The 22987-nt window shown below is 38.9% G+C and overlaps 8 protein-coding genes across 11 annotated transcripts; 4 read left to right on the forward strand and 4 right to left on the reverse strand.

Moving 5' to 3' along the window:
* The first annotated feature begins 336 nt into the window (after positions 1 to 336).
* On the forward strand, positions 337 to 6568 carry LOC110852351 (microsomal triglyceride transfer protein large subunit). 2 transcript variants are annotated; one of them, XM_035853820.1, is made up of 14 exons: positions 337 to 647; positions 727 to 750; positions 2804 to 3000; positions 3079 to 3130; positions 3222 to 3373; positions 3455 to 3785; positions 3854 to 4005; positions 4083 to 4225; positions 4295 to 4455; positions 4525 to 5318; positions 5394 to 5603; positions 5686 to 5840; positions 5909 to 6076; positions 6159 to 6568. In XM_035853820.1, exons 1-14 carry the CDS (start codon positions 599 to 601, stop codon positions 6313 to 6315), a joined length of 2745 nt encoding a protein of 914 aa, XP_035709713.1. In that variant the 5' UTR covers positions 337 to 598; the 3' UTR covers positions 6316 to 6568. The 2 variants fall into 2 exon arrangements, with proteins under 2 accessions (XP_035709713.1, XP_021956089.1); XM_022100397.2 differs by lacking the exons at positions 337 to 647; positions 727 to 750 and having other exon boundaries at positions 1770 to 3000.
* Positions 6569 to 6691: 123 nt separating this feature from the next.
* LOC110852735 (sodium/potassium-transporting ATPase subunit beta-1) lies at positions 6692 to 8306 on the forward strand. Its single transcript, XM_022100847.2, has 6 exons — positions 6692 to 6832; positions 6898 to 7073; positions 7148 to 7396; positions 7462 to 7640; positions 7699 to 7978; positions 8043 to 8306. The coding sequence occupies exons 2-6, from the start codon at positions 6926 to 6928 to the stop codon at positions 8162 to 8164; spliced, it is 978 nt and encodes a 325-aa protein (XP_021956539.1). The 5' UTR covers positions 6692 to 6832; positions 6898 to 6925; the 3' UTR covers positions 8165 to 8306.
* Positions 8277 to 11038, reverse strand: LOC110851581 (zinc finger protein 521). Its single transcript, XM_022099428.2, has 3 exons — positions 10921 to 11038; positions 10722 to 10846; positions 8277 to 10652 (listed from the first exon to the last, which is right to left on the reverse strand). The coding sequence occupies exons 2-3, from the start codon at positions 10823 to 10825 to the stop codon at positions 8387 to 8389; spliced, it is 2370 nt and encodes a 789-aa protein (XP_021955120.1). The 5' UTR covers positions 10826 to 10846; positions 10921 to 11038; the 3' UTR covers positions 8277 to 8386.
* Positions 11039 to 11057: 19 nt separating this feature from the next.
* LOC110851583 (serine/Arginine-related protein 53) lies at positions 11058 to 12391 on the forward strand. 2 transcript variants are annotated; one of them, XM_022099430.2, is made up of 4 exons: positions 11058 to 11455; positions 11525 to 11856; positions 11954 to 12141; positions 12218 to 12391. In XM_022099430.2, the coding sequence occupies exons 1-4, from the start codon at positions 11184 to 11186 to the stop codon at positions 12320 to 12322; spliced, it is 897 nt and encodes a 298-aa protein (XP_021955122.1). In that variant the 5' UTR covers positions 11058 to 11183; the 3' UTR covers positions 12323 to 12391. The 2 variants fall into 2 exon arrangements, with proteins under 2 accessions (XP_021955122.1, XP_021955123.1); XM_022099431.2 differs by having other exon boundaries at positions 11061 to 11455; positions 11525 to 11847.
* LOC110851582 (RCC1 and BTB domain-containing protein 1) lies at positions 12338 to 15528 on the reverse strand. 2 transcript variants are annotated; one of them, XM_035853821.1, is made up of 14 exons: positions 15391 to 15528; positions 15219 to 15319; positions 15007 to 15156; positions 14864 to 14929; positions 14710 to 14729; positions 14520 to 14640; positions 14356 to 14462; positions 13927 to 14031; positions 13785 to 13855; positions 13354 to 13669; positions 13158 to 13291; positions 12989 to 13089; positions 12773 to 12903; positions 12338 to 12678 (listed from the first exon to the last, which is right to left on the reverse strand). In XM_035853821.1, the coding sequence occupies exons 2-14, from the start codon at positions 15295 to 15297 to the stop codon at positions 12538 to 12540; spliced, it is 1542 nt and encodes a 513-aa protein (XP_035709714.1). In that variant the 5' UTR covers positions 15298 to 15319; positions 15391 to 15528; the 3' UTR covers positions 12338 to 12537. The 2 variants fall into 2 exon arrangements, with proteins under 2 accessions (XP_035709714.1, XP_021955121.1); XM_022099429.2 differs by having other exon boundaries at positions 14356 to 14640.
* A 108-nt stretch (positions 15529 to 15636) lies between these two features.
* On the reverse strand, positions 15637 to 16939 carry LOC110851584. The gene is made up of 2 exons (XM_022099432.2): positions 16393 to 16939; positions 15637 to 16315 (listed from the first exon to the last, which is right to left on the reverse strand). Exons 1-2 carry the CDS (start codon positions 16623 to 16625, stop codon positions 15751 to 15753), a joined length of 798 nt encoding a protein of 265 aa, XP_021955124.1. The 5' UTR covers positions 16626 to 16939; the 3' UTR covers positions 15637 to 15750.
* A 262-nt stretch (positions 16940 to 17201) lies between these two features.
* LOC110851585 lies at positions 17202 to 18127 on the forward strand. The gene is made up of 4 exons (XM_022099433.2): positions 17202 to 17454; positions 17529 to 17597; positions 17661 to 17705; positions 17773 to 18127. The coding sequence occupies exons 1-4, from the start codon at positions 17355 to 17357 to the stop codon at positions 17937 to 17939; spliced, it is 381 nt and encodes a 126-aa protein (XP_021955125.1). The 5' UTR covers positions 17202 to 17354; the 3' UTR covers positions 17940 to 18127.
* An 11-nt stretch (positions 18128 to 18138) lies between these two features.
* On the reverse strand, positions 18139 to 19064 carry LOC110852736 (dynein light chain roadblock-type 1-like). Its single transcript, XM_035853822.1, has 3 exons — positions 18659 to 19064; positions 18491 to 18568; positions 18139 to 18349 (listed from the first exon to the last, which is right to left on the reverse strand). The coding sequence occupies exons 1-3, from the start codon at positions 18809 to 18811 to the stop codon at positions 18203 to 18205; spliced, it is 378 nt and encodes a 125-aa protein (XP_035709715.1). The 5' UTR covers positions 18812 to 19064; the 3' UTR covers positions 18139 to 18202.
* Positions 19065 to 22987: the final 3923 nt, after the last annotated feature.

Below are 22987 nucleotides of genomic sequence, written 5' to 3' on the forward strand. Positions count from 1 at the left end.
AAAACAATTAGTTTCACACTTTACATAGCTTGCAAATTTTGTTCATAAGAATTTAATAAATAGTTTATGGTCAAAAGACTAATGGTAATTAGTAAGGCTTATTTTCTTAGTTATTTATTATGTGAATGCGTATGTATGAATATGTACATAAATATTTACATGTTTCTGTAAAAGAGACCTTTTTTAGGTTCTTACGTTTTTTGTACAATGGATGGATATTCCTTCCCTTTTTTCTTGTACGTCTTCATTTTAACCTTAAAGTTCAGAGCTTATTTAACCACAAGTCAACACACTGAATCCTTATCAATGTTTTTCATACTCAACATAATTAAGAGTAGCAGTGCCATCATATCATCATTTCATTAAAAAGTTAGTCCTCCTAATCACCCATCTCACAGGAGTAGGTTCCTATTATCGCATTTCTACATCTCAAGATGACATTAATATTAGTCTAAAAAAGCCACGTCTTCAATCATTAATAATTTTGTGGTGAAAAGCATTCATAGTCTACATAAATATTTTACGTCAGAAACTTTAAAATATTGTCCACTGGATATTCCTTCAATGTTTTAAACGAGTCAAGTTCAAGTTTTATAATATGAAGCATTGGAAAGTTTTTGTGCTGGTTATCTCTATTTTCGGCTTTGGTAAGACTTAATTTTAACTAATATTTTCGCAATGTAAAAAATAAGCATATTTACATTTTTAACGAATATTTGTCTGCAGGTTCCGATTGTCATCAAGCTCCAGGTAAATATACATATTGTCAAGTTAAGTCAATCATTGCTGAATTCAATTAAGTATGAAAATGTACAAGGGCAAACGCAACAATGCGTAATAATGAGCAAAATCATGCCAAAATCAGGGCAGACTGACTATTCATTTATTTTCTGTAATAGGGTCGCATGCAGAATTAGACTAGTACATTTGTGACAAATATAGCCCATCCTGTCACGATATTTGTGATAAAATTGCATAGAATTATTCAGTCAAACAGCTTGTAATATTAGAGTAGCTCAGTTCCAGAAGAATTAGAATTATAAAAAATACAGATATTTCATAATTTTACAAATTGTGTACAAATATTACGGCAACATTCTTACTTGTTACTACAAATAAGAGCTAAACACACTGTTCAAACCTTAACATTTAAACCGATAAGATGTTATTTTTAGTTATCAATTCCTGATCATTATACGTGTGTAGATCAAATCATCGCTGTACTGCATTTCCGCTGGTTGTGAAAATTTGAAAACCGTAAACCAATTACATGGAGCAGTCTTCCTTCACAAACAACAACAACAAACACGCATTTCTATTACCAACACCATTACCAGTTTCTGGTATCGTACTTAACTTGATCTCTAAATAAACTGCATTTCCTTCAATCTCACCATCAAATCAGGCCATTTAGGTATTTAATACCCGTCTTAAGAAATAGAGTACAAACAAATAATCCATCATCTTCTTACGAAACATTTCGAGATCTTCCTTATTAATGAGGCAAATTGGAAGTGGAAGGATATACCACTATAAAATCATCCATGTAAAACCTACACCAGGGTCAAGATTAATAAAACAAGAAAGCATTTTACCGTGAAATCATTTAACAACGAGAAGAAAGACATCAATTTTGGGTACATATTGTGGACTGTACGTAAAGCATGTGATAAGTTTTCGGAAAATTTTGACCTTTACACACACGCCCCATGCAATAATTAATTAAGGACATGACCCCTTGACCTTCACCTCCCTTAAGTACGTAAAAATCACATGCTTTACGCACGGTGCAGGTTAGTTAGGGTTTCTTTAATACTGGATTCTTTTTTACCACAAATGTAATATTGCATTGTTGAGCAAATGAAATCATGTATGCATGAAATCTGGCAGAATATTTAATACCTTTGCACATCACACACCACCACAGGTACAACTTGTCCAGTGACGTATTAAAGGTATATATGTACATTATTGAGGATGAGTCTGCCTACCTGGCGTAATAAATAAAAAAAGGTACACAGTAAAGTAGTCTTTAGACAATCTCTGAGAAAACAGGTGGTTTGCTGGGGTAGGAAAAAATAGTTATAAAAAACTGTCAATTTTGTTACGTGCTGAGATTTGCTAAGACATAAGTTGGTTCTGCAAATAGACACAAAGTGTAAAAATTTTGTGTATAATACAGATGCATTTGTAATAATGATCATTCTGATCCTTCCCCTTAAAATATTAGATACGTATTGCCATTTTTTTCTGCAATCCGTTTAATATTCAATCCTCGCATAATTAATTCAATCATGTTATTCTTCTGCTAACCCAACCACTATTCTGCATGCAACAAGTAGACTCAACGTCGTTTCGTAGTCATCCATCGTCATTCTGTAACGGGATCCACTTTGGAATTCCATTCTATTGACGACCGTGAAAGCTGTCGTATCTCAAATGCAGTGAAAAAAATAAACATTTCGACATCTTGGGACGATTTAAACCATTATTTTTAAAGGGAATTTGCGGTTAACACGTAAGAATGCTGCCGACAATATTAACTCCTCCGTGTAGTGGGCATGATTACAGAAAAAGTGCAGTATCTACATAAGTCTTAAGCTTATCGTAAAAAATTTCTCATTTTTTACGATTTTTGTTGCAAGTTATTGCAAAATAAGTGAGTGAAAGTGTATTACGCAACGAACGATAAGGATGAGTCGGATCCTGGACCTCGGCGTAATCTCGTTGTCCATGTCGCTCTCCTTCCTCCTCGCGCGATTCGTAACGATAAGCTTCGGCTTTGTTCTCATCTCGTTTGCAGCCTCCACGAAGCATTACGAGGTGGGGAACGTGTACAGTTATGACTACGTCGTTAAACTGGAGATGAACGAGCCGGCCGGTTTATCCGATGACCAGGCACCTCCTCCAGGGTCAACCGTGGGGTATAAAATTATCACCAAGGTGGAAGTCAAGCCGGTCTGGCAGAGTGAGACGGGAGGCTCAATTTTGGAAATTTTGGTTCGTTTTTATGAAACTGAAAGTTTTTATGAAGTTTTTATATGGAGTTAGTGCATGTGTAAATTATTTATTATGCAGCTTGTCAAACCCCACCTTCAAATCAAATCGGCTCGATCTCCAGAACCAGAAGGTAAGTTATTTGTAAATTTAATATTTAATGTGAAACCTTTAATATTTCGCTCAAACGACGTAATTAAATAAGTATTAATTATTATTCTAAGGGTTCCGAGATCACAGCTCAAATCTTGACCACGCCAAAATCCACCCGTTCTTCATCCACTGGAAGGATGGCCAAGTGCAAGAAACTTTTTCCGTGAAAAGTGATGACGTTTCGTTAGTCAACGTCAAAAAAGGGATCGCCAATATTCTCCAAGTATTTATTTACTACATATTTCGAAAATTAATTTCAAAATGTATTCAAAGTATTTAAAACTACTCTAAACAAACCGATCAGATCAGCGCCACGGATGAGAAGGAACGCACAGAGACAACTCCGGCGGGGAAATGTTTCATAAAATACGACATTACGGACGCTTTCCACTTGACAAAGACGATCAAAAAGGGATCAAAGTGTGACACGACGGGCCTAGATTACGCTTTCCGAACGAATAACAATCCTGTCCTGGGGTCAGAATTGGAATCGGAGGTGTTTTCCAAAGTGACCATGTCGAGAGATTCTGGCGTCGTAGAGGACGTTCAAGTCTCGGAAATGCATGTTGTAAGAGTTACGGCGAAGAAGGAGGTTGGTGCTACGATACATGGGTCGCAAACATTTAAACTGAGTGGTAATATTTTTTTTACAAATTTTCGAAAATTTTCATCTTTAAAGTATCAAAAATATGACCAATTTCAGATACAAGCACAAGTTCCAATACTTTTAAGGGGTCGAGTGTCGACGCTGTTGTAAAAGCGATAGAAAAATTGACGGGACTCAATTTGGTGCGGGACAGCCTATCTCCAAAATGGGAGAAATCACCATATTGCGAATCTGCGACATGCAAAACGGTGATTACATACAACTTTATCTTCGTATGTTTATAAACAAATTTTCATAATTCATTCTCCCATCATTTTAAACACAGACATCGACTTTGAGTCAATCATTAGCACCGGAAAATATGGCCACGACCAAAATGGCGTCCGCATTTCTTCAAATGGTTTCTAAATTTAGGGAAGCAAAGGCTCAAGAAATTCAGCAACTCTTAAAACCAAAGTCTTCAATTTTGTAAGAATTTGTAAACCACAAGTTTTCATGTAAAAACATTTCTCATAATTTATGAAAAATTTCCCACAGTCCCCAAATCCTTGACGTTTGTGCCGCAGCAGGGACATTTGAGACGCATCAGGCCGTAATGAAAACGCTAAACTTTCACTTGGAGGATGACATCACATTGCCCGAAAGATATCTTTTGGGCCTTGCACTTTCTCCATCCCCACCACCCGAAGTTCTTCAGGGTACATAGCGCATAAAAAATAAATAAGATTGCAATTGGTTCACTAATACATGCATAAATATCTGTACAGACTTATTCAAACTCACCAAGAGATCCGTCCCCTCTGAAAAATTACAGGAATCTCTCATTCTCACCACGGCCGCGATAGCGCACACAATTTCTGAAAAGAACCGGATAACTCGTCTCCCACAAAGTCGCCTCTTTCTCGAAATTGAGGAATATCTTGTCAACGCACTGTCCTCATGCGATGGGGAAACTGCCTCCCAGTGCAGCCAACTATATCTCAGATCACTAAAAAATTTAAAATCCAAGTCCACTGTCCCAACCTTATTCGACGTTTTGACCACGAACGACCAGAAATCCGCCATTGTCGCCATGAAATCACTCCACGCCATGCCAGATTCTTACATCGACCCAAAGTATAGACCACTCCTTATCAAGATTGTGCTCCAACTTGGGAAAAAATACGACTCTTCTGTCCGAACGTTAGCCCTCGACCTGATTTTACGCAACCATCTCACAAAACTCGAACTCCGAGAGGTTGTCAGCTTCCTCCTGGACAAAGTATCCGACAAACAACACGCCGAAGTTGCCACCTTCATGTGGAACAGAGTGGCCGAGTTTGCCGAGATGAATCCCTCCTTAGGAATTTATTTCTCTGAAGCAATTAAGGAACTCAACCTCCAAACGTATCATCATTTATCGCCGCGTGGACTGTCGACCGCCTTCAATCGCTACTTTACTTCAACGAGGAGTGGAAATAGCAGCTTTTCTAATGCGATTGAAATGTCGGGGAAAATTTTGAAGCGTAGTTTGTTCGACGTTTTTGTCCGTAGTGAGAACAATGCAGTGCAACTCTTATCGGTAATGCAGTTAATTTTGGTTTAATTGATATCAAGGAAGTTAATCATAATAAAAATACATTATCAATAAATTCAGCTCGGAATATTTGCTGATGGACTTGCCTCCTTCGCCAGCGATGATAATGAACCCCTATCTCCCGAGGAGGAGGAAGTCGACGCCACGGCGGGGATGGAGTTGACCTTGATGGAAGTGCAGACTCGGCCCTTAGTATTTTTCGTAGGCAAAGGAGAACTAATGGGGCTCGTCTGGTCGGGGGCAGGGTCCGAGCGGACCTCTGCGATTCAGGTTAATTGACATTCTAATACATTTTAACTTTATATAATTAACTAACTAATTTTGATAATTAGTTATTTATTTCTGATTTTAGGGCAACGTTCTGCTACAAGACGACAAAAAAGTTATTCCACTCTTTAACGGACTTGTAGCAGAGGTTAACATTCTCGGTGGCTTATCGTTCGACTTGGCTGGCCAAGTACAAATTTCCCTGTGGCATCGGACTGCTAACTCGCTGGTGGAAAACAAGTGAGTTAATTTACACTTTAAAAACTCTGTACTTTCTTTAAAATCTGCATCGAATTATTGTTAAACAGGGCAGGATTAGTGCTTCAAAGTGTTGTTCGTGCCGACACCTCCTTCGTCAAAAGTAGGGTCGATTACACAATTGCGACCGAAGCCGCATTACACTTTACATCCGATATCAACTTTTACCAAGGCGTTATCATGTGCTTGAAATTGACCCAGCCAGAGTTTAAGATTAGGTAAGAAAACTACATAAAAAACTGGTATAAAAAGAAATTATTTAAGAATTTATTTACTTCTCGGATCTGACTTTTTTTGCAGACAAAATATTCATAAGACTGAAAGAATACCAGGAAGCAAGCACAAGTTGAGGAAAGCGAAATACAAAACGATCCCCGTCCCCGGATTGACTTATGCCCTCAACAAGAAAAATTCCGAACTTTGCGGCGTAATGTACAAGGACAAGGAGGAATTGTGAATAATTTTTTTGGGAAAATAATGCCGACATAATTAACAAAACATGCACTGAAAATGAAGGAAATGCAGATTTTAATATGGATGCGTGTCTTTGATCGTACAATAATGTGATATCTAATGATAAGTAAAATATAGATTTATGTAATAATTTATTACTCCTTCAAAGTCAGGAAGGAATATTATGTATGCAGCTCAATACTTCATCTTATGTTGTTTTAAAGCGAAAAATAAATGCAAATACCAATTTTACGAAATTTTATGTGAGCCCAATTTAATTTTGTATAGTCGTAGACGCTGGTCGACAGATAATTACAGTATTTAATAATTGGTTGACTTGGAGACGATTATCCTATTTTCGTCAAAAATTTCCTAGCCTGCCTTCCAACTTTTTTTTACAAATTCGTCAACGTCGTTCCACCCACAAACAAAAATTCAGTGGTATTGTGATTTTACAAAATAAACAAATATAGTGGGTTCATCAAAGAAACGTTTATTGGCGGATGTGGTACTTTGTCGAGGTAACAAATTTTGAATTTATCAATTTATTTGCACATACATTGGGAAGTATCTGATTATTTTGCAGATTCTTCTTCCCCAATTTGACAACAACAATGTCGTCTAAGCAAACCATCGACAAGGATAAAGCCCCGGATGGCGTCACGACAAAAGAGCCTGAAGCCAAAGGTTGCGACAAATTCAAAAAGTTTGCGTACAACAAGGAAACAGGCGAAGTTTTTGGTCGGTCGGGCAATTCGTGGCGTATGTTAATTTAACATTATTTACATAATTACAAGTGATAAAAAAAATATGATACCCATTTCTGATTTTTGTAGTCAAAATCTTCATATTTTACGTCATTTTCTACATCGCTTTGGCCGCTTTTTTCTTCTTCTTTCTCTTCGTTTCCTTCTGCTTTATGCCCGTAGATAAGCCCAAGTATAATGGCGAAGATAACATGTTCTTCCGATCCAACCCTGGTATGAGTATTCTACCCACACCAGAATTCAAACAACATAACCTCATCTTTTTCAACGTGGAACCATCCGCAACATCAAAATGGACCGGCCAACTTAAGCATTTGGGTGAGTCATCTGATCTTACTTTTGTATCTGATAATCTGATGACTTTAATAAGCAATGTTTCACAGACAAGAAGACGATTGCGAGTTCGTCTTCAAACCAAATCGATTGTGGAGGCCTGAACGTGACGACCAACCAAACTACCGTATGCAAATTTAACGTCACTGGACTACTCGGTAACTGCACAAGTGACAACCACTTTGGCTATACTTCTAAAAGCCCTTGCGTTGTCATCAAGCTGAATCGGGTAGGTAAAAATATATAACAACTACTTCCGAAAAAATTTGTATCGAAAATATTTTCAGATTTACGGCTGGACACCACAAACTCCTGGGAAGAAGAAGACGATTGCAGCAATCGCAAAAAACGTGACGGATGAGGCGATCCAGGAGAACCCAGCTCTTGCGCCCGAGCTGGATGGGGCCGTGATGATTCACTGCAAAACGGAAGAGGATAAGGATAAGGGCATGATTGAGTCCATCAAGTACTACCCGATGCCAGGCATTCCAAAATACTACTTTCCATTTTTGATCCAGAAAGGTTACGTCACTCCCTACGTCATGGTTCAGTTTCAGAATATCACAGGTAACGCGTTTATTTTCTTCTAAAGTACTGGGAACATTTATCTAATTTTTAGTACCATTTTTAGCACCTGATGGAAAAGGAGTCGCTATCGAATGCAGAGCGTACGCGGACAACATTGCTCAAACTGGAGACAACAAACTGGAGCCAATCAAATTCACATTGCAAAACAAGAACAAGTCGTCTTAAGAGAAGATGAGTTTCCTCTGATCAGTAAAAAAAATTGGCTACCTTTCTTACAAATTTTCAGTGTATGTCAAAATAGTAACATATAAATTATTTCCAAAAGTATAGTAACAAATTCGTAATAAATTCGCATTGTCAGCTTTTATTCAGATTTGTATACTAATTTATTTGTAGTTTTAGACAATTATCGAAACAAGAGATGAACTTTTTATAGACAAAAATCAGTCAAATTCCTATAATTAAGTCAGTCTCAGCAGTGGTTTGGTCGTCGATGGGGGGCGACTGTATTTCACTCGTGTTGGAAGCCGTGTCCCCGGTGGGAGGATTTTGAGAGTTAGCTATTTGCTTCGTCTTTTTTAATACCTTTGCCTCGTCCATTTGCATCTTCAAAGTTTTATTATACGGGTTAGGCATGTTCAAATGCACATATCTCAAATGTCTCTTCAAGACGTGTTTGTTTGCACAAGTTTGCAAACAAATTTTGCACGTGACTCGCAACTTGCTCGTGTGGACGTTGGTCATATGCATCCTTAAGCTTAGAACGGTTCCAAGTTGACTCCCACAGATTTTGCATTTACATTTCTCCAGATTTGTTAAACTGCGTGGACCATGCGTTCTCTTCTCGTGAACTTGAAGGGACAGGGGACGTGCGAATTTTGCAGGACATTTCGAACAAGCGAATTTCTTTTCCGATAAATGATACACTTTTTCATGGTGGGCTATTTTATCGAGCGAATTAAATCTAATGCTGCAGAACGAGCAGGAAAATTTCTTGGCTGGTTTGTGTTCTTTTCTGATATGTTTTGATAGGTCGTCCGCCGAAATGGATTGATACCCACAACTCCCGCAGAGTAGACTGACGTTAGAATTGTCTGCTGCTGTATTGGTAGAATTCGAACTCGGAATCAAACTAGTATCCTTATTGTGACGCTTTTTCATGTGTTGTTTAAAAAAGAAGGCTCTCGCCGCACTCCATCCGCAAATCGTGCACTTGAACTCGTGACGAACCTCGCCGTTGCCGTACCCTCTAGAATATCCGTCGGTTTGGGGGACAACTTCGGCAGCAGCAGTGGGATTATCCTGAAGGAGTTTGAGATAAACCGGATCGGAAAGAATTATGGATCGGACATTTCTCCTTGGATTAGAATTTGAAGAGATTTGTGTCAATTTTGGCATGTCATTATTTTTGTCAGAGTCGGAATCATTCTCATCATCATCTTCGTCGTCACTAATGTTGTAATTTGAGCTAGTTTCAGTTTTCAGGGTGGCAGCAGACTCAACTTGCTCCTTTGATGTAGTCGCATCTTCCTTGATTACAACATGATCCATAAAATGTTGACTCCCTACTTCCAAACGAATCTCGTCCTGCTCTTCTTTTGTCGGCTGGATTACGGTCCCCGTTGCGTCCTGAAGGAATGCTTGTGGTGCAAGAGCTGTAACAGGTTTTACTCTGGAAAAAGTCTTTCTGGGATTTCGATGTCTCCATTTCCGGTGTACTTTATTTAAGTGCATACTATTCAAATGTTTTTGTAATGAATCATTCCGTGCAAACTTTCTTGAGCAATATTCACAAGTAAAAGGCTTGTCTCCTGTGTGAAGTTGAACATGACGTCGGAGATGATCATAATTACCGAATTTTGCACCACACCCACTTAGTTTACAGACGAATGGGTTATTCTCCAAGTGTAGGATGAAATGTTGTTGAAGACTCGTTTTCTTTGCAAACTTTAAATAGCATAAAGGACAAGCATGGTTTTTGTTGTTGAATTTTTCATGATTTTTTTCATGTCTTATAAAATCAAGTTTGTTTGTAAATTGGATGGGGCAGGTGGAACACGTGAACAGAAGTAACGGTGTCTTTTCGATGTTGTCATCATTGTTCGTTCTTGATCCCCGTCTGCGTTTTGAACGAATGGGATCAAGATCACAGGTAGCATCATTAATATTCTTCTTCACACCACCACTTTTGTTCCCACCGTAATTGTATGGCCGATAATCTATATCATCAAATCTTGCCGCCGCCGGCTTCCTTTTTATCCTCACATTGGGTGGTTCTTCATAGCGATTATCTAAGGCTTCATCATCGTCTTCTCCCATTTTAACAAATCCCTTGTACGCCGCTGTAGCAGCAGCTCGACGATTGTTTCTATTTCTAGAGGAAGAGGGAATCGTTTCTTCACTGGAAGCAGATCCTTCGGGCAATTTCTTAGGATTTTTGTTTTGATACAGATCTTGCATTAAGGTGTCGATCTCGCTGGCCTTGAGACTGTCCAATTTTATTTCCACTCCCTTCTTAGTTTTTGCAACCGTGTGGAAAGATTTCCTCGGCTTCTTGGTATTGGTCTGTATCGGAACAATGTGTGATACTTCCTGGTCGTCATTTTGTTCAGTAACTTTTCCAAAATTGTCCACCATCCTTGGAATACTGACGCTGAGCTGGGGCAGCGTCAATTTTTGTAGCTTGTCATGTCGCTTACAACGACTTCCGGTTCTAAAAGTGATGAAATGGGATTTTCAGTCATGATAACTCATAAAAATACAATATAGTTTGACCAATTACCGAACAGTTAAACCATGCTGGGTGCGAAGATGACATGCAGCCAGGACGTACGTCTCGAACATCACAGGGCACAACTGACACTGAAAAATTTCCATGTTTTGCATCGCTCGAATTGACCCTTACACCTGTAAATGGTGAATGAGCTGTTAAATCAACTAAAGGAGCAATACAATAAAATATGCCGACAATCAATACTTACCAGATTAATTTATTAACGTTATATTATTTAAACTTTTAATTATAGTTCATTTTTAATTAACTATTGACTGGACTGACTGTTGAGCAGGTCGTTTCGAGCCAAACACGACGATTGAATGACAGAGAACATGAGAAAACGTGGTTGAAGATTTGAGTGGGAATTCTTTACTTCGATCTAAAACGATATTTTGTATTTCATATTTATGTTATAAAACTAATTTAATTTTTAAATTAACGAAAATTCATTAATTAACATTGAGTATTATGGGTCGCTCAATGGACTCGTCAGACTCTGACGATACAAAAGACTCATCATCATCAAAAAGGCAGCAGTTAAAAAGTGGTACGACAAGAAAAGGAGAAAAGTCGTCCAAGAAAAGTCACCGAGACCGAGATTCGTCCACCAGGGACAAAAGTGACCGTAATAGCAGACGAGAACGAGACAAAGATAAGGAACGATCTTCTAGACGAGGGCATCACAGGAAGAGATCGTCGTCGGCAGATTCAGACGAGGCGGATCAAGATTCCAAGTCGAGGTATGTTGGCACAATTGATAAGCTGTATCGATTGAGCATGTGTTTAATGTTTATGAACGTGTGATACAGGTACGAAAGATCTCAAAAGTCGTCAAAGTCAAAGTCGAGTAGGAGTGGCAGCAGTAAACGAAAGAAACGAAGCAGAAGTCGTAACAGAGGGCGAAGTTCATATCATCATCGTTCAGAACAGGAACACAAAAGCAGTAGTTCCAGGCGAAGGGATCGGTCTTCTAGTTCAAGTTCAAGTGATTCGTCACGGTCAAGTTCGTCTGGTGAGAGGGGAGCGTCGTCGAGTAGTAAGAGAGTAAGTGGTAGAGGGAGGGATGGTGGGTTAGACAAACCGTCAAAATCGGAGAATCTTACGTCTGCTGCTTTATTAGCAAAAATTGAAGGTAGGATAGGTAATTCAAATTGTCATCCGGTTAATTGTTGCGTTACAAGACTGGAAGATCGTCTTGTGGAAATATTCTGATCCGTTTTTTTTCTTTTAATTTTTAGCAAAATTAGACCTGGCTGAGCAAGTTAATCGAATAAACGCGATTGAAGAAATTGATAATGAAGGATTTGCTCCAAAGAGTTTCAAAACGTCGCGAGCCCCAAAACCCGAAGATATCCCGTTACCACCCATGGAACTAAAATCCATTACTTTGGCCAGTTTGAAAAACGAGATCCTTTGTCATCCGAGCGTAATAAGACAAATGTTAATATTATATATGGTTTTCGAATTAATTTGTAATTTTGCATGTTTCTTTCAACTTTTAGCTCGTCATATCTCAAAAACAACGCGAAGAGCAATGGATAAAACGCCTATTTTCCTTACGACAAAAGCTATTTGCTTCGGATGGAGAGAAAATTTCTAATTTTTAGATTTTGGATAATATGTATGTATCGATTCGTTGTAATTTTTATTTTTTAATAATATTTGATTAACAAGAAGTTTCAGTCGTGTTATTTTGTGCTATGTGTATCATAATAATCATAATATCAACCAGAATTTACATGCGGCATAATAATTAACCATCGGGAATTCGTATTCGGAATGTTGCACTAACCGTCATCAGTCTTACGTATTATTGGAATGATTAGTACTTGAATGCGCCATTGTCTGCCAGGACTATCATCAAGTTTTTGATTGTTTCACCATCCAACTCTTGGAAAGATTCTGACTGCACGACAGCCGTTAAATGATATAGCATATACTGGAAGCTAAACTCTTCCAGCTCCTGAAAAGCATCAAAATAATATTCACAAGTATTATAATAATAAATACCCACGTTGCTTATAGCATAGTTTTACGCAGATTGTAGCAAATATTACCTTCGCGTTATACAGAATAGCAGAAGCATAGAGTCGAGCAGCATTATCAATCGTTATGGACTGCTTTATCAAAACTTCACATTGGTTCCGTAACTTTACTTCGCAATAATAGTTGGCCAGTTTCAGAAGATCTAAAAAATAGCATGAAAGCACATAATATGTAAGATCAAGCATAATAAATATTTCTTGTATCAATAATAATTAGTTTTTACTAACCAACGGCTTCTTCTGCAGGCAAGTCAATCTTGTCAGTGTATAAATACTGAAGAAATGCTCGGAACACTGAAAATCGCACTGTAGGTTCCACATTGATGACTCTGAAGATATTTTTATAAATCATAAGTTATTTATGTAGATTATAATTATTCGCGGAAGAAATTCTTACGTTTCTGGACTCTCTTCGGTCTCTTTCCACTTTCCGTTAAACATACATCTAAAGTGGTCCGATCTGATTTTTAGTATCGCTTTGTGAGCATGAATCAGCTTTCCTTCCACGGAAAATTGTACATCGCAAGTTTTCTACAATCCCAGTTATTAAATTAACCAAATTTTTGCATAGGTTATAAATTCAAATTCCTAACCGGGTCATCAAACGATAAGCGGAGAGCATCAATAATGCTCGGCTCGTCCGTTTGTTTAGCTTCAATCGGTAGATATGTCACTGGGGGAGTGGAATAGCAGGCAAATACATCGTGCAAAGATGTGAACAGCGTCTCAACAGGTGATGTAATCGATTGTCCTCTGCATTGTCCCCACATGTAGATTTTTGTGTGCGTCTGACACGCACTAATATGTCCGTAGTGAATCGCCGCGATATCGATAATCCTTCCAACTTCATTTGCGACACGAAGCGGACTCGTCATGTTGGATTTGTGCCCTGCCCCAAGCTGGCCGTAACTATTAGGTACGTATATATGGGAATTTTATTCAATAAAATAGACACTTGGCTATTATTTTGGGAGTTAAGCTATAACATTGACGAATCTTGGTAATGAGTTAGGTATAAACGCACCTATTGGCTCCCCATGAATACAAAACTCCGTCATCGGACAATGCTAAGGTATGAGCTGTTCCACAAACAACCTAAAAAGTCGTTAATATAATTTAATAAAGATTGAAAATTGCTTAATAAATAAGGTTTACTTGAAGGGTACCTTCGTGATGAATATGTTTGGGAGGATAACCTTGGTCGGATTATATTGATTCACCGTGTTTCCTAAACCTAAGTTTCCATTCCCATTGAATCCCCATGCATAGACCTGAATGGAATCAGAAATAATTAATAAACCGTTGCAAAGTTAGTAGTAGCTCGCTCTTTAATATGGGGAAAATTAATTTTGACATAAGGCAAAACCCAGGGCGCATAAACTTTTTGTTGTCCGTGGTTTCTCTTAAGGTTTCTCTTAAGTTTCTCTTAAGAGAAACCACGGACAACAAAAAGTTTATGCGCCCTGGGCAAAACCCCATGAAAACTTATGTCAAAATTGTATCATCATTTCTTCCCGTTATTCTGCACTATGCATCGAATTCAATCGTTCACATGCTACACAGGGCGAGCTAACAATTAATTCTGAAATGCGTACCTCTCCAGTATCGCTAACAGCAAAAGTAGACGTCTGACCGCACGCAATTTTCACAATTTTAACATTGCCAATCACTGCAGACACTCTTCTAGGCGTCGGTTGGTTGGCTGTTGAACCACAACCTATCTGACCACTGTTATTTTGACCGAAGGCAAAGACCTCACCCTCGGATGTGAGTGCGATACTGTGGTGGCTTCCACAACTCACGTCGATGATCTTTTTACCCAAAAGTCCTGAAGAAACGAGCGTCGGGACGACGGTTTGACACGATGTACCAAGACCAAGCTGATTAATAATTAGATATTTCATTATCTATCACACTCATTATTCTTCAAATTATTGCTGATAAAATACCTGACAGAAACCGTTGTGACCTGATAATATCACTTAGCTTAGCAAAGTTCTTGACTTGCGGTGGTGGCAGTGTCACAAAATAGACGTGAATGCACGCCACCACCCCAAGTCAAGAACTTTACTAAGCAAAGTGTTATCATAATCTGGTCGTCACCCCAAGCGTATAGTCCCCCGTCTTTTGTAAAGGCGACAACATGAGGTCCAGCGCCATAACTGAAGCCTAGCGAAATTATTCGTATGATTAGTAATTAACGAAGAATTACGTAATGCGCACAAACCATTTATAATTTTTTATACCGATAATGTTCTTTTGACACAGGTAGTCCACTTTCATTGGTGTCAAACTGGACGTAATACTCTCAACGCCAAGGCACCCACTACTATTGGACCCCAAGCTGTAAACGTCGTCATTTTTCATACACAGGATCGCCTCATGTCCCAAGTTTCCTGGATAAATAAGTACGAATTATCAAACACCTTCATACCCACGCACTATTCAAAATACTTACCAAAAACGCAAGCTATCTTAATGTTTGCAAAAAACTCTGGGTCAAGAAGACCAAAGATTGTCCAATTCTTCAGTTCCATTCAATTGTGCTTAACGTATTCACTATTACGAATTATAGGTTGTAATTTTATCACAAAAAAATAAAGCAGAAATGGTTTAATTAAGAAAATTACCTGATAAATTTAGAGGACAATTTAATAACTAAACTTCTCCAGCCAAAAATAGTAAATACACACTGCTCCAGCTGACGAGTTTCTTGAGATTTTTTTTTGAGTCAGAGTCGTCTCATTTCAACTTCTCAACTTATTCCTTTGTTCGTCTCGTCTCACTTTGTTTTCTCAGAAATAAAGCCAACAAATAATAATCACTGATGATAACCAAAATAATAACTTCGTACTTAAATAAGCAATCACAAAACATTACATAATGGAAATTTTTTTTATTTGCAAAAAATTCAGACTAATAAAGTATTCACAAGTATTTATAAATAATATCATTCAACTTCAACGTCTCATCTGTAAATACCACCACGCTTAAATAACCCCACTTTTAAGCAGCATACATCCCCACAAAATAATACCCAATTTAATAAAACTTTTCCACCCCATAAAATTCCTCCCAGCCGACCCCGTCTCGCCACCCGGAGATCTCGTCGTCGTCGAAGTATCTCCGTCGCACCCGCGTCGCACCGACCCCACTCGTGCCGTCGGATTTAGTAGTTGGACCCCCTTCGCTCCGTACGACCCCCGGGTCACGGTCGGCCAACAGGTCACGGTCCCTTCGTAGTTGGTTTCATTCCAAACGGCCCAATTCGAAGTTCCCGTCAGGAAGTAGGAGTTGACCGATAACGCTGTCGGAAAGGAGGCCTCGTCCTGCGACACGTCCACAAATTGTGGTTCTCCCATGTAATTCCCCTTATCGAACAGGGTCAGGGACGATTGCTCGAGGTCACCCTCGCCCACGAGCTCCCATCCCGAAAATGTCCAGAGGTTATCCCCTGGACTTCTATTTCGACAAAACTCCGTCCCCAGTGTGCCGCCGTAATGGGTCACGCTGCTGGGCGTGGTGGGGGATGAAATGTCGAAGGTGACTTTCCACCTGATAAGTTAATATTTTAGAAACTTAAAATAATTTGCTTGATTATGAGAAAATTTGCAATTTTGCGAATCGCTTACAATCCAAAATTGACACAGAATGATTGAGAGTTTGCAATTTGAGGGGGAATATTTGTCGTAGATTCTGTAATAATGTGCTCCGTCCCACCTTTGTTAGGTTCTGAATAAAATGTTACTTGTTGTCTAGTTATGGCAGATACTGAGGTGGGGTGGGTGCCAATTAATAGAGGTACGATTAAAACGTAATAAGGTATAATTTTATTGGGTAAAAGTTTTTTCAGTAAAATTTCCATTTTTATGTACCTATCTATCTAATCCTCACGGTACAGGCAGTTAAAATTGAAAATAAGGTGTCATTGGCATTGCCAAATATGTGAGCTTGTGATGAATGGCAAATTCCGTGTATGCGAAATCAATAAATGATAATCACGTATTGACTAATAATGGTAAGCAATGATGATATCATCTTGTCGCATTCATTTCGTATCAGCTAGTAACTCTTACTTACCTGAGCTGATGTAAATTATAAAGCATGCCGTGTTATCATGACTGAATGATGATCGAGTATCTCCCATTAGTCATAGAACTGATAAGTTACTACATACATTTACGATAACCTGAAATCGATACTGATTAATATTAAGTGACATAATTAATAATAATTATATGTTAAAATGCATAACATTATGACCTGTTGTTTTTGTCGAATTTCGTCGACCATGAATATCTGTTGATTCGGAAAGAAGCAATAATATATTACAGTCAATAACTAGAAAATTGGCAGAATGTGGTTCAAATTATCATAAAAATCCCATCAAATGGTGTTAATTCATTTTCTTGACTCCAATTAGTCATGCATCCATCCAGCCTTGTTATGTCATCAAGGTTTTTGTGCATCAATGACACCCAGCACAATTTTAATATTATTGTCTGACAAGTATTTAATGACGACATGCATCGGAAAATTAGGCTAATCGCTAAAAAGTACTAGTCAGTAGCCAAGCTCGTTATCACTGCAAATCATGGAGAAATTATTGATTGAAATTATTGTCATTCTTGCCACCACTGCAATGCTCGTTAGCACCAACGCAATTCCACCGTCGCCACATACAACCAAGTCTGGTAAGGTTTTATAATTTACTAAAATACGCAGATTGTATTAACAAAAATAAAATATTTAACAATTGTCCTCCCAGAAATTTGTCCCCACGGCGTGCATTATATCGATGCTTGTAAGAACGCTTGCTCTTGCGACCCCCAACGCGGTAAGGAATTTTATTTTCGTTAATTTTTTGAAAAATTATACCAATTAAAAGAATATGCTTTAGGTGGCGCAATATGTTCACGAATGACGAACTGTGACGATTCAGACGGTACAAATTTTCCCAATTTTCTTTTACTATTTTTTTACAATTTGATTAAAACGGTTTGATTTTTAAGGTGTCTGCCCTTTCGGAGCCACTTTCACGGATCCTTTGTGGGGTTCAAATTTCAAGTGCCAATGCAACAAGGATAACTCGCAAACCTACGAATGCTTCAACCTACTTAATTTAAGCAACTATTTTCTCTACTACAAGCGTCGAATTCTGGAAACCTTGGAAGGCTGAATGTATCATAGACAGAATTTATAAAATTTAATTTATTCCCAATTTGACTATTACCTGGAAGGAATTATGTATGTAAAGGGTCGACTTTTTTGTACAAACAAATTGTATATAAATATGTGTGTAACACGCTGGAGAAGATTAGATACTGTATTTTGATAAGTGTGGAATAAAATTTAGAGAAAAACACATCAAATTGTTCGGATATTACGAATTTTATTTTTTTGAAATATTGTGATTATCTAATTACATGATTTTTCATTCGATTAAATCGCATTCTGTTCAACTTCCTTCTTGGCAGCTTTAATCCTAGATTGGATGACGATGGCCAAGTAGTCGGGGTCGGAGTGGGCCAACATTTCTAGCTTTTTCGATCCAATTCGAATGTACAAGAGATCGTTGGTGGGGTCGCACTAAATATATACGCAAACCGACATGAAAATCACGACTATTACATTGTCAGTTGACGACAAGAGGTTCAATAATCAAATTTGCATTACTACATTTAACTAATTATGTACATGTATTACTGATTATAAGGTAAGTTTACGTACGTCTCGCACCATCGAGGTACCCATGATCACTGCATTCCGAATCCCTTCCGCGTACATGACCGTGTTCGTATTGTCCATCTACAAATTTCAAATTTACGACCACGCCATTAAAACTTGACCAAATATTATTAGCCAGTGAACCACCACAAAATTGTGTGCACTTATTACCGTAGTTTGAATGGCGGCCCCTTCCTTGTCACAGACGATGACACCTTCAACATTCTTGTGGCCAGAAATTCGGTCAATGATGGACTCTACTTTCTCCACCACCATCAAATCCTCGATGCGAGGACCGCTGTTCTTGTGCTCCTTTTCCGACATGATGCCAATTTGTGGAGTGTGCAAAAGGAAAGTGTAGATTTATGGCGTGAATAATACAGAAATTGGCGTCAATTTAATTCCGGAGGTAAAAAAAAGTTCATGATTTTCTGCAAAAGAATGGCGTGGCCACCACGATTGCTTGATTTTAGTATCTTGGTAACGCTTCCCCTCAGGGACAAATAATCTTGCGATTGTCAATTAACCTTTTAAAAACGGATTCCACCAATAAGGTGGAGGGCGATTTCGATCTCTTGGCGACGGACTACACCAATAAGGTGTAGGCCAAATTTTTCGCCTTAGCGACGGACTACACCAATAAGGTGTAGGCCAACTTTTTCTCGTTGGCGACGGATTCCACCAATAAGGTGTATGGTTACAGAATTCCGTTGAGACCGGGCTACATCAATAAGGTGTAGGAAAAAATAAAAATAAAATGACCGAGAAAATTTTCTCAGTTCCATTCTTTCCTCCTTATTTGTCGTTGGTTTTTCTTCAAGCCTGAACTAATTTTTTTAGAGTTTAGAGTTGTAGTTGTAGTGGGGGGAGGAACTCGGAGGAAGTGCATCAGAGGTCACGCCGCGCCCCCGAAAAATTATCCAACATTGGCGCCGCTAATAAATTGGTCGGCGTTGACCTCTGACCTGTATCATGTTGTAAATATGATACAGTTCATATTTTTTTAAAATTATCACAACGTTCTCTTTAGCTAATATATTCGCAATAGTGTCACCACCGATCGGAACAAGTCACAGAACACTGAAGGACAAAATTATAGCTAATAACTTGTTTAAAATATAAAATGCATCCCAAAATCAGTGTCATCAAATTGATGACATGAATGATGACGATTTATTCGTTTAGTTTATTTTTGTAGTACTATCAAAATCAAATCCGATCTTTTTATCAAAATCAAATCCGATCTTTTTATCAAAATTAATATCGTGTGTTCATTTGGTTCAGTTGCAATTTCATGTTAAAAATGTATTATGTTCTAATTTTTGTTGTCGAATCAGTTCCAGGTCCCTAATAAATCATAACTACATCAGTAGAATATTCAAAATCGGTTTGCATTAATTCAGTCCCCAACTGATTTTATCACCGCCCCACAAGTCGGTCTCAATGGTATTCTGCCCCCCAGTAAATCCGCCTCCAAATGCAATAGAAACCATTTTTAATTCCGTTTTTAAATGGTATCCAGGTCAAAATTAATTAGTTTTTATAAGGTTAACTTTGTCGTCTCCGCAAGGTTGCTTGACAACTTTAGTAATAATTACAAGGTCGCGACAATTGCTTCGACGCAGGATGATTTGAAACAATTTACACTAGGGGTGAGGCCGTAACTGGGTCAACGAAAGAATTTTTAACTATTTTTAATTGCTGGCTAATTTCTAGAATCGAGTGTGTGTAGCCCGAGTCATAGTTACCCAAAATTGTGTTAGATATTTAATTTCTGGGAGTAAACAGACAAACAGACGAACGGACAAGCAGTTACATAAGGCTGGGTAGCCGCTGCTACCCAACAATTAAAAATAATTTAAAAAAATAACTTTGTTGAGTTACGGCCGAACCCAGAAACACCGGCCGTAGCCGTTAGTGATTGAAGAATCCTGGCTTCGACGCCTAAAAAACTTCAATTCTCGAAAACCCTGGTACATTTTGGAACCAGTGTGCGTCGCACAAACTGTCGCCCAGAAACAAACCGCACAAAAATTGTCAACACTCACATTTCGTGCTCTCGATTCTCGAATTAATTTTTTAATCATGGATGTATTATGATAAATTGTCAAGCAATCTTGCACTCGAAGTTAGTGAGGAGAAAAGACCAAAATGTCTTTTCTCCTCACTGAAAGACTGCTGGAAGAAAATAAGAAAACTGCCTTTTCTAATTAAAAAAATGATTATCGAAACGAGCCTGTCGACAAAAAATTGAAAGAACATAAAACTTTATTTGTTAGGGAAGGAAGAAAATAATACGCGGTAGGTGAGTCAAAAGGTCAAGTTGTCTTTGATAGTTTAACTTTAACACTTTATCATAATGCTAAAAAATAATTCTTTATTTTTTGTAACTGGAGTTAAACATCACCATTTCTTTTCTTTCTTGTTTTAGGAACGACGACTGATTACTGAAATGTTGCTCGATAAGGATTTGGGCAGCCGGATTTGGTGCTATCCGGATCGTCCATTGATGATCAATAGGAAGTACTCGTACAAATTGCTCAATATGCACAGCCCGGACAATTTTTCAATCATCGTGGTGGATCAGACTTCCGTGGTGATTCAAAGGCAGATTAAGGAGGCAATGGATCTTTATCTATACAACATTGTCGGTTGTGCACCGGTTGACGTTGCTTGTCTGAAGGATAGCCTTCCTGTACCTGTCAAATTTGAGGATGGGTATGATCATGAATGGGACCTTGCGACATGTCAACAACACCAAAAAGAAGCATTGTGCCAAATTTCATGCAAATCGGACGAGAAATGACGAAATTATGGCAAGGCGACGATATTTGGCGAAAACTAGGGGGTGGCGGTGGGTGGGACCTTGCGACATGTCGACAACACCAATAAGAAGTGTCTGTCAAAATTTGATGGAAATCGGACGAAAAATGGCGAAATTATGGCATGGCGACGATATTTGGCGAAAACAAGGGGGTGGCGGTGGGTGGGACCTTGCGACGTGTCGACAATACCAATAAGAAGCATTGTGCCAAATTTCACGCAAATCGGACGAGAAATGGCGAAATTATGGCATGGCGACAAAGGTTGTCGCCATGCCCTGCATTTATAAGGGGGGAGCTGTTAGCCGCCCTTAAAAGGGCGTTTCCAGAGCACACGACGAGGACGTCACTCCCTCGTGCTCCACGCGGGCGGGCCCCCACTTGCACCCTAAGGCGCAAGGGGGGTCTACCTCCACCGACCGGGAAAGCCCTGCCCACGTCACCGCCTCTGCAACCGCGTTCCCCTAGGGGGCCCGTCTGACCCTCGCCTTACGAGGTGGGAGCGCACCCGTAAATCGGCCCCCATTAAGGCTTCGAACTCGGGAACCCGGTCGGCCCCAAGGGGAGTGCAAGCTAAAGAGCCCGGTCACCCAAGGGTTGGAGGTAGAGAGCCCCTCTCACTTGCCAAGCGCCACCCGCACTTTTGGCAAGCCCCGCCGGCTCCCCACCCGGTGAGTCTGCTGGGTGGGAGGAGCATTGGAGGGGGGGACCTTCCCGTAAGGCTCTCCCCTTGCAGCGTTGCTCCCCCGGACCACCCCTCCAACGGGAAGAGAGTCGGGGCTGTGGAACAAACCACGGGGTGGACCCGACTCCCCAGAGAGGCAGGGCGGCCCAAGGGCGCAGCTGCAATGGGGAGCTCACCCAGGGATACGTCCCGCAGACTGACAAAAATTTCTGGTGCAGCCCCTTTTATACCCTCTGGAGGGCGGTGAAAGTTCTGCTATAAATAGCACCCGGTGAAAGTTCTGCTATAAATAGCACTCAGTCATACTGGGTGCTATTAATATACATATGTATATACATATATACATATATATATACCCATATGTATACATGTATATATATATGTATGTATATGTAATACATATACATACATATATATATACATGTTATATATATATACATATTATGTATATATATATGTATATATGTATGTATATATATACATGTTATATATATATACATATTATGTATATATATATGTATATATGTATGTATATATATACATGTAATATATATATCGATTGCGACATCATGGGAAGGGACACAGGGCCAATTAATTATGTTAAAATAACACGTAAAATTATAAAGCTGCAAATATAAGGCTGGGTTTGGTAGTAATTTATGAATAAATTAGAAGTTGACATTTCATGTAACTCTTGTCAATCAGAGTGAAACGTTTGGGAACCCATCACTACTGCCACTATGTGATAATTTTTGTAATAATCTACATGCCAACTGCAACTTCGTCTCTTCACAGTCTTCGCGATGCTTACTTCGACGATGAAATAAATAAATTTTAAAAAACAAACTTAAGTGGTGTTTATGCTTCGCGTCACTGTCACGTCCTCCTCCAAATCCGATTTTTTGATTGGTTAAAATTTTTAATTGTCGTAGTGACAATTTCGCTCAGCCAATCAAAAAATCGGATTTAGAGGAGGACATAACGATAACGTGA

The sequence above is a fragment of the Folsomia candida genome, unplaced genomic scaffold (genome assembly GCF_002217175.1).
Source record: "Folsomia candida strain VU population unplaced genomic scaffold, ASM221717v1 Fcan01_Sc007, whole genome shotgun sequence".
NCBI lineage: Eukaryota > Metazoa > Arthropoda > Collembola > Entomobryomorpha > Isotomidae > Folsomia > Folsomia candida.

Coding starts and splice junctions, on each gene's coding strand:
- LOC110852351 (XM_022100397.2), top strand. CDS start 2,695: ATGAGTCGGATCCTGGACCTCGGCGTAATCTCGTTGTCCATGTCGCTC. Junction 4,226..4,294: donor AAACCAAAGTCTTCAATTTT/GTAAGAATTTGT, acceptor AATTTCCCACAG/TCCCCAAATCCTTGACGTTT. Junction 6,077..6,158: donor CAGCCAGAGTTTAAGATTAG/GTAAGAAAACTA, acceptor CTTTTTTTGCAG/ACAAAATATTCATAAGACTG.
- LOC110852735 (XM_022100847.2), top strand. CDS start 6,926: ATGTCGTCTAAGCAAACCATCGACAAGGATAAAGCCCCGGATGGCGTC. Junction 7,397..7,461: donor CGGCCAACTTAAGCATTTGG/GTGAGTCATCTG, acceptor AATGTTTCACAG/ACAAGAAGACGATTGCGAGT. Junction 7,641..7,698: donor TTGTCATCAAGCTGAATCGG/GTAGGTAAAAAT, acceptor AAATATTTTCAG/ATTTACGGCTGGACACCACA.
- LOC110851581 (XM_022099428.2), bottom strand. CDS start 10,825: ATGCAAAACATGGAAATTTTTCAGTGTCAGTTGTGCCCTGTGATGTTC. Junction 10,653..10,721: donor CAGCATGGTTTAACTGTTCG/GTAATTGGTCAA, acceptor CATCACTTTTAG/AACCGGAAGTCGTTGTAAGC.
- LOC110851583 (XM_022099430.2), top strand. CDS start 11,184: ATGGGTCGCTCAATGGACTCGTCAGACTCTGACGATACAAAAGACTCA. Junction 11,456..11,524: donor GATCAAGATTCCAAGTCGAG/GTATGTTGGCAC, acceptor CGTGTGATACAG/GTACGAAAGATCTCAAAAGT. Junction 12,142..12,217: donor AGATCCTTTGTCATCCGAGC/GTAATAAGACAA, acceptor TTCAACTTTTAG/CTCGTCATATCTCAAAAACA.
- LOC110851582 (XM_022099429.2), bottom strand. CDS start 15,297: ATGGAACTGAAGAATTGGACAATCTTTGGTCTTCTTGACCCAGAGTTT. Junction 14,730..14,863: donor CGGGGGACTATACGCTTGGG/GTGACGACCAGA, acceptor TGATATTATCAG/GTCACAACGGTTTCTGTCAG. Junction 12,679..12,772: donor CTATTCTGTATAACGCGAAG/GTAATATTTGCT, acceptor GATGCTTTTCAG/GAGCTGGAAGAGTTTAGCTT.
- LOC110851584 (XM_022099432.2), bottom strand. CDS start 16,625: ATGGAAATTTTACTGAAAAAACTTTTACCCAATAAAATTATACCTTAT. Junction 16,316..16,392: donor TTCTGTGTCAATTTTGGATT/GTAAGCGATTCG, acceptor TTAACTTATCAG/GTGGAAAGTCACCTTCGACA.
- LOC110851585 (XM_022099433.2), top strand. CDS start 17,355: ATGGAGAAATTATTGATTGAAATTATTGTCATTCTTGCCACCACTGCA. Junction 17,598..17,660: donor CTCTTGCGACCCCCAACGCG/GTAAGGAATTTT, acceptor AATATGCTTTAG/GTGGCGCAATATGTTCACGA. Junction 17,706..17,772: donor GAACTGTGACGATTCAGACG/GTACAAATTTTC, acceptor TTGATTTTTAAG/GTGTCTGCCCTTTCGGAGCC.
- LOC110852736 (XM_035853822.1), bottom strand. CDS start 18,811: ATGTCGGAAAAGGAGCACAAGAACAGCGGTCCTCGCATCGAGGATTTG. Junction 18,569..18,658: donor GGGCCGCCATTCAAACTACG/GTAATAAGTGCA, acceptor TGAAATTTGTAG/ATGGACAATACGAACACGGT. Junction 18,350..18,490: donor GTACCTCGATGGTGCGAGAC/GTACGTAAACTT, acceptor GTATATATTTAG/TGCGACCCCACCAACGATCT.